Raw genomic sequence first — 12,785 nt, 5'->3', positions numbered from 1 at the left:
GTGGCTGATTGCACAGATATTCCAGTCTTGGAAGTAAGTTAGTGGCAGTGCCGCTGGAGATTTGGCGGGATCTGATGACACTGGAAGCGTGTGTGTTCCACCTGCCTTTCCTCCCCAGTGTAGCACCAAGCTCAGCAAACGTTTCTCTGTCCCTGCAAACCCTCTTTTCCTTAAGCTGAGTTGGCATCATCAATCATTATTTAAAATCAAGTTCTTGTAGTTCTTCAAATTGTCCTTAGCTGAAATAATGCCAGTTCATGCTGATTGACTTTCATACAGCTACAGATTATCAAAGCATATGGAGCAATTATTGTTTTTTTAAATCAGAGGATTTGTTTTTTTCCACTTTGCTGAGTCATTGCTCAGAAAGTTAGTGTGGTCCTAAAAACACTTGCTGCTAAAGTATTAGAGCTGTACTGATTTCCAGTGGGGAGTACTAAGCCCCACCACTGGCAGTGTTTGCTGCTCAGTAAGGCGATTTCCTTTCATTTATTGTGAAAACTCTGTTTTGCTTGGATAGAGGTAACAATTTTGAATCCCTGAACTGACTCTGATGTTTTCAAGCTTATGAAATCCATTTTAATTCTTGGTCTGTAGAAACTGAGGTTTAATGAAGTAATAGTTCCAATTCCACATTTAGGCTGGGAATGAAATACCCTTTGTGTAAAGATGCTATTAGGCTGACTACTGCACTTTCCCTTGCTCTTGCTCTTTTCCCAGTGGAGCTTCATAGTAGCCTGTAAGTTTTTTTCATTTCAATGGCCTGGTCTATGGTAAAATGCAAAGCATGAAATAGGTTCAAAATCTCCTGTCTCCAAAGAAAGGATATGTGGGCATTATTTGTGTTTGCAGCTCTGAAGATATGACAGTTGTGTTTTGCTTCCTATGTCACAGTCTGTGGATCATAGGTAGCTGTGACCTTTTCTTTCTTTTTCTTGTGTGTGTCTTGTGATATTAGTAATAACAATTGTATAAAATGAATATTTTATGTACAATGCACATCCACAGAGCGGTGTAAATTACTTTTAGCATAATAGTACGTGATTTCTGTTTTATACAACCTGATTTTCATTGTGTACCATCTTGAAAGGCTGAGAATGCCTCTGTACCTATTAAACATTATAGATATATCTGACAGTCACTTCTGGTTGTTTTGCCAGTCCAGTGTAATCACTGAACCATGTTAGCATGAAACATCAGAGCATTTTATGATCTATCTGTGGCCAGCCAATGCTCGCATGACTCACAGAGCCAAGGTTTCTGATGGCTAGTCTCTGCTTCTACCTAAATAGCCACCTATATGCACACACGGTATTTATCCAAGAGTTTTACAATTACACATTGTTCAGCACAGAAAGCAATAATCAAAGGTTGCTTCTATGCAGAATGATATTGACACTTGTGATGTCTGTGAGGGAATAGGGCAGCAAATTCTGTATTTTGGTTCTGGGCTTCTGTTAGAAACCATAAACAGGTTGACCATAACAGGTCATTATACTCTTCCAGCATGACAAAAGGACCTACTTTAAAGGGTTTTGCAGCAAGTGGCTTACTCAGCAATGGTCAGAGGAGCTTCTGGCTCCCATCACTGCCACAAAGTGTGGTTTCATGCAGCAGTAACAGCTGGGCTGCTGCCAGAGGGGCAAGACAGATGCAAACCCAGCAATACCTGGGCTTTGCATCTTAACCTTCACACACATGGCTTTGCTTATCTTGAGTCAGCCCAAGTCCTTGGAAGAGGCTCTGCACACTAGTGTGCTTCATGCTTGCCTCAAATTCAGCCTCAGCATAGAGTACAGGTTTGGTTTTCTTTTTCCTGGTCATATATGTTCTGCTGCAAGGGTTTTAGGCACAGCGTGGGTTATTATTTTGTGCAGGATTTTTCCTAGCCTTGGTTCCGAGGTCTGATTCAGCAGAGGTAGCAGAAGGAATCACTCAGCCTCTGCACGTCTCTGGGCTCAGTAATCTGCATATGGTTTACAACATGCCAAACCCATGGTATTGCATAGCCCCTTTGCCAGGCAGCACCTTGTCTTTGCTGTATGGAAGGTTTCCCACTGACAAAGAGGAGGCACTGACAGTCAGACTGGTCTGTTTTGAATCCCACAGGTTACCATTGAAGTGGTGGATAGCCCTGACACAGAGACGGACAAGGATCTGCAGAAGGAGAGCAGCAAGCCCAGCTGGCCAGCCCCATCGCCCGACTGGAGGAACTGGTGGCAGAGGTCCTCGACACTGACTCGCATGAGCAGCGGTGACCAGGACTACAAGTATGACAGCACTACGGAGGACAGCAACTTCCTAAACCCTCTCGGTGGGTGGGATGGTCATGCACCCAGTCACCGGACATTTGAGTCCAAGGAGCAGCCAGAGTATGGTAGGTTTGTGTTCCAGGCCTCGTATGGGCATCTTGGGATTGTAAAAACAACCATGAGGGAAATGAGAATGGTGAGGCATCGCTGAGAGCAGGCCAAGCAAAATAGAATTTTTCAACATGTGGCTTTTGTTCATCAGCTTTCAAATACAAATCAGTGCAAATGCACAAGCCGTACTGTGGTAGCTGCATTCCACTAGTAAATCTATAATCTTGAAAATCATACCAGTTATCCCTTCTGGGGGTAACTGGTATGAGGGCCTTTTTCAGTCCAATGTGTGCTTTTTTAAAAAAGTAGAGGAAACAAGGTTTCATATTTATTTTTAGAGTAAGGGTAAGTACAAATTTAGAATCGTGTGGTGGTTTGGGAACCAGAATATAACTATTGCATAAATAAGCAAGATCTGAAATGTGGTAGTGTTTGGTGGATACACAAATAAGATGAGTTATGTTGGTGCATGTGTGGGGAGTGGCATGTGCAGCAGGAACATTGTGTATTTGTGCGTGTAATATTCTTCCAGATGTGTGATGGGGAAAACAATTGTTTTCAGCTTGTTGTATGAAATAGTTGCAGAAACTAGAAACAGAGAAGAGCTACAGCTATTCATTGCCCTTACAGGCTGTGACTATCCACATGGGAATGACCCAAGGGAGGTGAGCTAAACTGTGCTCACAGGAAGAGCCCCTTGAATTTAAGTTGTGTGTAAATACAGACTACTTTTAGTCAGAACAAGGTGTCAAAGCCACGGTACTTTTACCCTGGCATTTCTGTTGTTATTCCCCAGATGCTGCAGAGTGCCTGGGTAAAACAAACTTGTTTTTCCATTATTTGACTGACTTGGAGTACTAGAATCTTAAAAATGAAGAGAGAGTTTTTATGGAATAGTGTGTTTAAACACATACATATGTTTTAAATTTTGTGGCCAGAAGATTAAAGTCCATCCTTTCTTTTTGCACCTACATTTATTTGTGAGCAGGGTTTATTGCCAAGAATTCATATCTTAGGTAATTATTCATGTAAGTTAAATAAAATTGTTTTCACAAATAATTATGATAGAAAAATCATAGTAAGACTTACAAATATGCAAGTACGAAGAACAGGTTGAGCTGCAGCTGAAAAGCTAACATGGTATATTCAGTAGTGTGCTTCATAGTGCACTGTAAACGCTAGGTAGGTAGCTCTAAAAATTATCCTAGAGCTCCCTGCTGCACACCAGAGCATCCAGCTAACTGGAAACAACTCCTGGCCTTTTGTCTAACCTAAAATGCTGGCCTTGTCCAGGAGGATGTAGTAGCAGATCCTGCCCATGAGGGGTGTAGATATTCCACCCACTGGCCTGTTCATACCTTTCCTGTGTGTGTCTCTCTCCCCTCCTGCCACTGCCCTTCCTGGGTCTTCTGGGCTGGGCAGTTTGAGAGGCATTGCACCTGCGCACCTCCCCCTCTCCTGGCCAACCACATGTAGATAAAAGATTGGAAAAGAGCTGGGAAGAAGAGCAGGGCCAGGCATAGTGGGCAAATCACATCTGAGACATCTGATGCCTTTTTTTGACTGTTGTGGTGCCTACCTGCTGGCAAATCCCAGAACCACGGGTCTTGCACACTGACATTAGCCATGTTCACACCCACATCCCACCGCAGACGCCTGATTCCAGAGTGGTGGCTTCCCCATCATCAGCCCTGTCAGAAAGGGAGAAGAAACACATAAGGTCCTTGCCATGAGGAACTCACATCTAGGCAGCTTGCTCTGAGTGAGATATATAACCTTCCCATACTCCTGGCAATAAATGTTTAATAGCACCCCACAGAGTTGTTGTCAGTCGTTACATATGGAACAAATCAAGTTACGTGTTCTGCTAACCAGCTCAGGAAGCCCACAGACAGCATGGCCCTGGTGGGGAGCAGGAATCACATGTAGCACAGAGATCAGGGAAGGCAGGAATCCTCCCTGGGTCTTCCTGTAGCTTAGGTACTCTTACCTATAGCTGTAGAGCAGGGCTGCCTCAGAGCCACTAAACCAGATTTTGCTTTGCTATCAGCGGTGGTGTAACCCAAAGGAGCTACAGCTGCAAGTTATGATCACAGTAAAATAACTCCTGTAGATTGCAGAGAAAACCATTAAGCCAAATGTTCCCTCAGCTAGGGAGGCCAGTGGGAAGGCAAGAAAGCTGGGACAGGTTCTTGGGCTTTGTTTGGTGGTCTTCACAGGTGGGATGTGCAACAGTTTACACAGCACACAAAAGGCTGTTTGTGAAGGGTTTAGGTACTTACAGCAGCATCAGCTTTTGTTATGCAGACCTGGTGTCCAGTGCCTTTGGCTGTCTGCCAGAAGAAAACAAAATCATGTTTCTTTTTCATAAGGTTCCTTGTAGTAAACAGTCAGATTTGATGTCATTTAATAATTCACATGAAACACTAAATATCACCTGTTGTTCTTGGTGCAAGAAAAGCATGCAGTTCCCTGTTCTCATGGCAGTATTCCTGAAATATCTGTTCCCTGTTCAAGGGACTGAAAAACAAAATTGCGATTTTCACTCATGACCCTTAGCTTCCCATAGCCCAACAACATGTATCTTGCTCAAAAATTGAGTACTGTTGTGTGTTTTGAAAAGATGAAAACAAAAACTGAATTTATCCTTTGCCTGATTAGTCTTTGGTCCACAAATACATTCCTATATGCAGGGAAGTGACGTGGATAGATGTGTACTGTTAGTTCATGACCGAGCTTTGCAGCTGAGGATCCTCAGCAGCCAAAAGGTCAAAAGAGAAAGGAAATATTTTTTCAAATAATGTTGCGTGCATTTCCCTGAGGAGCATCAAGTGTGAAAACCATTTAAACAGCAGGCTTGCGCCTGGCATTCGGCCCAAGCTTCAGGTAGAGACATCTGGATCCCATTCGTGATTTGCCTTCTTAATAAAAAACACTACACAGTAGTTTTGGGTAGTAGGAGTTTTGTTTCCTCATTTCCTTCCTCACATTTGTCCTCACACAGATTACATCGATGGTGAGGGCGACTGGAGCCCATGGTCCCTGTGCAGCGTCACCTGCGGCAGCGGCAATCAGAAGCGCACCCGGTCCTGTGGATACGCCTGCACGGCCACCGAGTCCCGGACCTGTGACAGGCCCAACTGCCCAGGTGGGAACCGGTCGTGGGAAGTGCTGCCAGGGGAAGCAGGGACAGGTGGGCAGGGGCAGAGAGAGCCCTCCTGCACACAAAGCCTGGGGCCTGTATGTTCTGTGGCAAGGTAAGGCTTCCGGTGGGAAAAGACACACTGATTTTCAATGCCGTTTATTCATAGTAATGATAAACTGCGAGATGCAGTCCACCATCCCCTGGGACTTAAAAGACAAGTACAGGCTTTCTCTAGGTCATGGCAGTCATTTTTGTGCACAGACATTTTGTATTCTAAAGGGTATAATCTACTCCTTTAAACAAATTTGGAGCTGTTTTAGAATTTCAAGCCAGCTGTGCTGTTACCTCAATGAGCTCCTGTTTTGCTATGAAGTGGATGGCATTGCTTGCATTGTGAACAGGGATGAAGGAATGTATAGTTTTGGCTTGAATATATTCAGAAAATATGTCTAAGGAACCTTGCCTTAGAAGTGTCTTTACCATCACACAGTCTTCACTTTGGCAAAATCAGAGCTGAGCACTCAAGCCTACATCATGAAAATTTGAAGCCGCTATGGAAAACTGTTTTTTAAATGTTGCTGTGTGTTTAAATTTAGACCAATTTGTCATGCAGTAGCTGCTACAATACAGGGAATAGGTGCAAGTTCATTACTTCCCAAGATCAGAGAGAAGTGAAAACACAAGTCATGGTGGTATGCATTATTCTCAGTTTACTTAATGACTCAGAAAGGCAGAAATTCTTAAACTGGAGGTTAGGCTTTTTTTAATGGGAAGTGAAATGTCAGCAGTGCTGGAGAGGAGACTTAGAAGACTTGGTGAGAGATTTAGAGAGAAGTTTCTCACAGATAGATTCATGTCTCCATTGCAAAGCAACAACTGCAAGGCAGTTCAGGGAAAAATGTTTCCGCATGCTCTCATACAGTCTAAAACCTCAATGAGTTAATTCCAGAAGAAAGCAAGTAACCTCCAGTTATATTCTCTAGCATTTATTACCAGCTAGCACCAAAAAGTGGAAAACTTGAGAGAGTATATTATGTCATATAACAGACCTCCAACAATCAGCAAGCAAAATATATTCTCTCTTTGATGCTGTGCTGACATTTTTGAAATTACAAGGTGAAAGCTCAGCTTCTGCTGTTTATAATTCCAACAGTGAATTACTGCCTTGTAATGGGTTCTTGGGTATCTATTATTCTACATCTAGTGCTGAAGTTAAGGCAAAACTCTATGATAATTTTATTGAAAATTGGCCTGAGGCTGTTTTGAAGTTTTGCAAGCCACTATTATGCCCCAATTCAGGAGATCAGGAGAAAGTTCATTGGCAAAAAGATGGATGGTGAATAGACTTCATTATTAACCATATAGTAATCACTTATTAAAGATCTTTCAGTTCTCTTTAGAGGTCTTCAATTCAATGGAGAGGAAAGGAAAAAAAAAAACTAAAACCTACTTGTGTTAAGCCTACATGGCACAGAAATGCTAGGCGTGTCAATAGGCTGAACTAAAGCAGCAATAAAAGGATGTTTACTTTGGCAAGATCATTTTTCTGGCAATCTCTGTATCTCTCAACTGGTAGCGAACAATTAACTGGAGGCTGCTGGTAAATCCTGATATGTTGAGATCCTGATATTTTATTTGACAGCTGTAAGTGGTGGGGATGGAATTGCTTGAAGAGGTTGGTTATCTCTTGCCTACTCAGACCTTTTAACTTCCTGGCACTGGGAGAGACCAACAAGCATCAGTCTTCTTGTAACAGCATCATTCTTCCTTGAGAAATGGTTGCCCGTGTACAGAGATGATCTTCCTCATCTGTCTTCAGGCCTGTCACTCTGTTTTACCTTATTAACAGCTCAGATTCCTTGGTCATTATGGTTTTAAAGGAATAGTCCAGCAGCAATTTCAGAATGGTTCCCTGCCAAAACAAAGCACCTTGCAGAGCCTGGGGAAGAAGGGGTGGCAAGGAGGCAGCTGGTTCCATTGTATTTTAATGGGAAAACACCAGCACCACTAACACGTGTTTGTCTTAGGGATCGAAGATACCTTCCGGACAGCTGCCACAGAAGTGAGTTTACTTGCAGGGAGTGAAGACTTCAATGCAACCAAACTGTTTGAAGTTGGTAAGCAGCCTAGTCAATCCTTCAGTAACAGATAAGAGAATTCCTTAGGATTTTCTTAGTTCTGTGGGATCAAGATACTGAGTTTAGCATTAAAAATGTCAATAGTAACAGCCATTTATTATCTTGCTCCTGTTTGTGATCTGAAAATTTGCTTTGGTCATAGAATCTTTCACCCCTTAAGTACTGTGCTTGTTTCATCATAAAAGGGTTATTTGTTGTCCTAATTCAGAAAAGAGCTGTAAGACTCCACAGTAATGGAGGGGGGAAACAATCAAACACTCTTTACTATTTTGATTAAATAGCCTCGAATGGAAGACCCTATAAAAGCATTTTCATTTCATATAAAAAAATAGAGTTGTCACATCAGAAAAAAAGACAATGACTTTTATGAGCATGCATTGCTTTTATAGTTCTGTACGCTGCAGTGGGAGTAGCCAATGCAATTTTATAGGGCATGGCTTGATTCTGAACTATCTAAAACTCAGTCCAACATCTGCAATGTTCTGATTTCGTTCCTTCAATAAAACCATAGTGTGGCCACTCAGAGACACTGGATGCTGGATTAATTGAATAAATAGTGTAACCCAGCACCTCCCTACTATGGCGGCAGAGCACAATAGTTAATGACAGCCAGGATGAGACTCTTTAAGGAGATAGAAAAACAGGACACAGATCACTAAGTAAATATTTTGCAAGAATGTGTGCTGTAAGAGTTTTAGGTCCCAGTTAGATACTCTCCTGCAGAGTCCTCTTAAAGTAAGTGTGGAGCAAGATATGCAGGTGGTTTTTGATAGCCCATAGGATGATATAGACACCTTAAATAATGTTTTAGGTAGGGGATGTTTACCTGGATTCTCCCAAGAGTCTTGCAAAATAATGAAGTGCTAGTACTAAATATGCTACTGGTCTACAAATCTCTTTAATCCCAGCTATATGTCATGCCTCTGGCACCATAAACTCCTGCTGATGCATGGCCACTCTGATGTTATATCACATATGCCCTTTTAGAACCTGAATCACTTTTGGCTGCATTTGCAAGATAAGATGTCAGTCTCCATGTTTGAGATACTAATGCTTGAAAAGTGAATATCAAATAGAAAAAAATATTTGTTTTTTAAAGAAACGCTGAATTAAGGTCTAAAATGTACTTCAAAAAGAGTAATACAGGCCTTGCTTGCCACCTTGTAATCTCTAGTGTTATCTGAAACTTAATCCTTCATCATCATCTGACTGCCATTTTCCCTGTTGAGTGTGTTCTGACTAAGGATTCTAACTGGAGACTGGCATCAGATCATTGTGATTTCCCTTTTTCTGCTGCTTACGAACCCACGGTAGTGTCTCTTGTGCTGCATGGGGATATCAGTAGCTTAATTAGAATTTTCCAGGTAGAAAAAGTGTCACAGATTCCTACTGGCCTGGTTCTGCACTGTAATTCAGACTAGCACTGCCTGAGGCACTGAAATCAGTCACATATGATTTCTTTATCTGACAAGACAGCACAGCAATACACTGTGGGCAGGGCAGCAAACTGTGATTGCCCTTTCTTTCTACAGCAGAGCACTGGTGCTGAACAGCTACACTTTACTCAGTTGCTATCACTGATCACACCAAGTGGATGCTGCTTAATGTATCTTAAGTTTCTATTTCCTGCCCTGAAACAGATACTGATAGCTGTGAGAGATGGATGAGCTGCAAGAGCGAGTTCCTGAAGAAATATATGCACAAAGTGGTCAACGATCTTCCCAGCTGCCCATGCTCCTACCCCAGAGAAGTTGCATACAGCACTGCTGAAATCTTTGACCGACTTAAGAGGAAAAACTTCCGCTGGAAGGATGCGAGTGGTCCAAAGGAAAAACTGGAGATCTATAAGCCCACAGCACGATACTGCATCCGCTCCATGCTGTCTTTGGAGAGCACAACGCTTGCAGCGCAGCACTGCTGCTATGATGATAACATGCAGCTGATCACCAGGGGCAAAGGGGCAGGAACACCAAACCTGATCAGCATCGAATTCTCAGCAGAACTCCACTACAAAGTGGACATTCTGCCTTGGATCATATGCAAAGGTGACTGGAGCCGCTACAATGAAGCCCGGCCTCCCAACAATGGGCAGAAGTGTACAGAAAACCCATCAGACGAAGACTACTACAAGCAGTTTCAAGAAGCAAGGGAATACTGAGAAGATTTTCCTTTTCTTCAGATGCAAAATAGCATTCGTTTCCTGGATGCCAAAGAACTGATGATGGCTGCTGCATTGGCTCCTCGACAGGGGTTGGTCAGTTCCTTTCTGATGAATGTATATAGTTGTAATATAATACATAAGTATTTTTCACAGTGTGTGTAATTTATAAACACATATCTCTCTGTCTCACACACACATATTTTTGCATACAGACATACATAAGTCTTGTCCTGATAGGATTTTATACTGCAATAACGTTCATGTAATAATGTGCATTTCATTTTATTTCCCATCTGTAACCTAATGAAGGGGGTGGAGGGTAGCTGCCATCACCATCAGGCCCCAAGGCCCCAGCTGAGGAGGCACATACTTAAAAGTTGTTATAAACAATAGGATTGAAGAATGTACTCTTCCATATGGGAATGGTTTACAAGATTAATGCACCTACAGCATCAGTTTTCTCTATAATTGGTTTCATGACCAGTCATATCTAAGGAGGAAAGAATTTTTTTTGGAAGGGTGATAGTCAAAAGTGAATATAGAAAATCCCTACCAATTTTTCTCTTGAAATTCTTCCTGTTACCTTCTAGCTCAGGTATTTGCAGTCCACCTGGGGTAGGCTTGCAGGAAGATGTAGCTGTGGCTTTCCTACAGGCCAGATAATGTCCTGGTGCAGTGTTTCTGCAAGAGTTACAAATAGCCCCCTCCTGGAGACATCTCTGATACAGAGCTGCATCTGTTGGGGCTTACGTCTCCAGAGCAGCTGTGAACCTGTGAACTGAGCATGCTGTAAGTCTTTAGAGGAGTGAGGGCAGAGAAGGAATCCATGTTAAAGAACCAAAAAGATCACAGTTCCTTTCCAGTTTTTAATATGAAGAATGTTTGGATCTGCTTACTTCTTTCTTTTTAGAAAAGGAAGTTTATTATTTTAGAGAACAGTAAAACTGGAATCCACAAGTTCCCTGGGATAAAAGATGCAACCAGCCCTTTGCCCCATTTTTCTCATGCTGAATGCAGTGTCCTACAGAAGAAGCTATTCTTTAAGGGAAGCTTTCTGGGAGGAACTACTGGTGTCTTAAAGTGTCTTAATTTTTTAAAAAAAAAGCTAGTATTATTTTTGTAAAGTATTTATTGAATTGTAACAATGACTCACATGTGGGATGTATCTCTAACATAAAAGGTTTCTGTAGATGGAACTTGATTTCCAAGAACACAACTGTTGTTAGGCAAAGGTTTTATCTCCAAATTTTTATAAAGTGCAAGTTTACAAACTGTCATAAAGCAGCTCATATCTGCATTCTCATGAAAGATAAAAGTTACACCCTGGGTAAATAAATACTTACAGTTCCATCCTCTGAAAGACCGCCTTGCTGCAAGTCAGTGTGTTCATTTGGAAAACTAAGGCTAAATGTCACTAGAGAAATGCCTGTTTTGGGGTTATGTGGTCTGACACACATATATGGAACCTCACACAGAGTTAAAGCTGACCAGTCAGTCTGAGCTCAAAGATTCAAGACCAACATAAAAGGCAATTCCCTCTAGTATATACAGACACACATAGATGATATTTAAGGTCCATTCCAACCCAAACCCTTCTATGGCTTCCTGTAAATCTTTTCCATGTCTCTGTTGACCTCTCAGGTCAGGTTGATTGCAAGCTCATGGATGGACATGTGCGTGGTGCCCCTGGCATTAACACAGGCACAACGACCCCACTGGCATGGGCTGGGCCAGGTGTGTGTTGGTCTGCCCAGATGGTGCAAACCAGGCGTTCAAGGCAGTCTGGGCCATGCACACCCAAGACTGACCTGTGCTGGAGGCTCTGCCAGATCTGCTGGGCTGCACAGCCCCAGCAGTATGCTCCAAGTCTCCAGAAACACAGCGGTCTGGGCAAAGGCACTGCACATCTGCGCCAGCGACGGCTCTGCTGAGGTAACCTCAGCAGCTGGAAAACTTGGCCAAGTCATCGGAGCATCCCAGATCCAGACTTGAGTTGGTGGGGAAGACGCGGATATGTTCTAGCACAAGCTGGTAGTAACAAAACATGGTTAGTAGAGAAAGAGGGTAAGCGTAGGGATCACCCCTTATTTTTTATAGAAACCAGATTTTGTAAATACTTGCAAGGTCATATGAAGGCGCCACTAGCTCGTGGAGCCAGTTAAATTGACAGCAGATGGATGAAAGGCAGAAGGAACTCCAGGATCACTTCACAGGGAAGACAGGTATTTTCAGGAAGAAAGCTCTGCTTCTTACTTAGCAATGTGGGGGGGAACAACATTCTCAGGTTTCTGGGAGAGAGATGAGACAGCTGATGGTCACAATTCTTGAAATATAAAACACATCCCTGCCCTTTGTGGATTAGTAAGTTATGGTGCTATTGAGAAATGCTACTACACTATTAATACAGAACATAGCACATAAAGTGTCAGGGAAGAGGAAAAATTATTCTAATAAATGAAATGACGCACAAAGTTTCAAGTCCTACCGCTCATAATTTGTCAAGGCTGGAAACTCTGAGGGAGCCAAATAACTTCTGATAGGACCTACCAGGTGCATCATAGGATGAGTCCTGGAGTGCAGATTGAGATAGTCTGTTCTCCCAAGTAACAGTCTTTATTAAAAACAAAATCTGTCCTACTTCATAATAAATTATGATCCATTCAGAGCTGGGCTGCTTATTTTATTTTATTTTCTGTTTTCTTTATCTCATTTCCAGTGACCAAAATTGTACATTAAATGCCTTTGTGTAGTAGATTTTAGCAAGGTGATGGAGGTTACTATGGCCAAATTCAGCTCCGTCTTTTAAGTATAGAACTCTTCACATTAGAACAAGACTCAAGGAAGGGTTTGTGGCTCACATTCCTAGGCACAGGGCAGTGGTTAGGAGAAGCTGTTGTTATGTTTCTTACGTTACCACAAAAAAGACATATTGGAACACTCAACCAAAGACATGGGGGGGATTGAAACAAGCATAACTG

General features: G+C 42.4%; 1 protein-coding gene across 2 annotated transcripts in view; it reads left to right on the top strand.

The window, feature by feature from the left end:
* The window catches only part of ISM1 (isthmin 1), a 40,780-nt gene extending 28,310 nt beyond the window's left edge, over positions 1–12,470 (top strand). Inside the window, exons 3-6 of one of the 2 annotated variants that reach the window (XM_053974237.1) lie at positions 2,110–2,377; positions 5,368–5,511; positions 7,536–7,625; positions 9,287–12,470. In XM_053974237.1, coding sequence (XP_053830212.1) covers positions 2,110–2,377; positions 5,368–5,511; positions 7,536–7,625; positions 9,287–9,804 — 1,020 coding nt within the window. In that variant the 3' untranslated portion in view covers positions 9,805–12,470. Of the gene's footprint in view, positions 1–2,109; positions 2,378–5,367; positions 5,512–7,535; positions 7,626–9,262 lie in introns of both variants that reach the window. The other variant, XM_053974236.1, reaches the window with a different exon arrangement.
* Positions 12,471–12,785: the final 315 nt, after the last annotated feature.

The sequence above is a fragment of the Vidua macroura genome, chromosome 3 (genome assembly GCF_024509145.1).
Source record: "Vidua macroura isolate BioBank_ID:100142 chromosome 3, ASM2450914v1, whole genome shotgun sequence".
Taxonomy (NCBI): domain Eukaryota; kingdom Metazoa; phylum Chordata; class Aves; order Passeriformes; family Viduidae; genus Vidua; species Vidua macroura.
The sequence above is the reverse complement of the archived record's forward strand: the minus strand, read 5'-3'. Positions and strand labels throughout refer to the sequence as shown.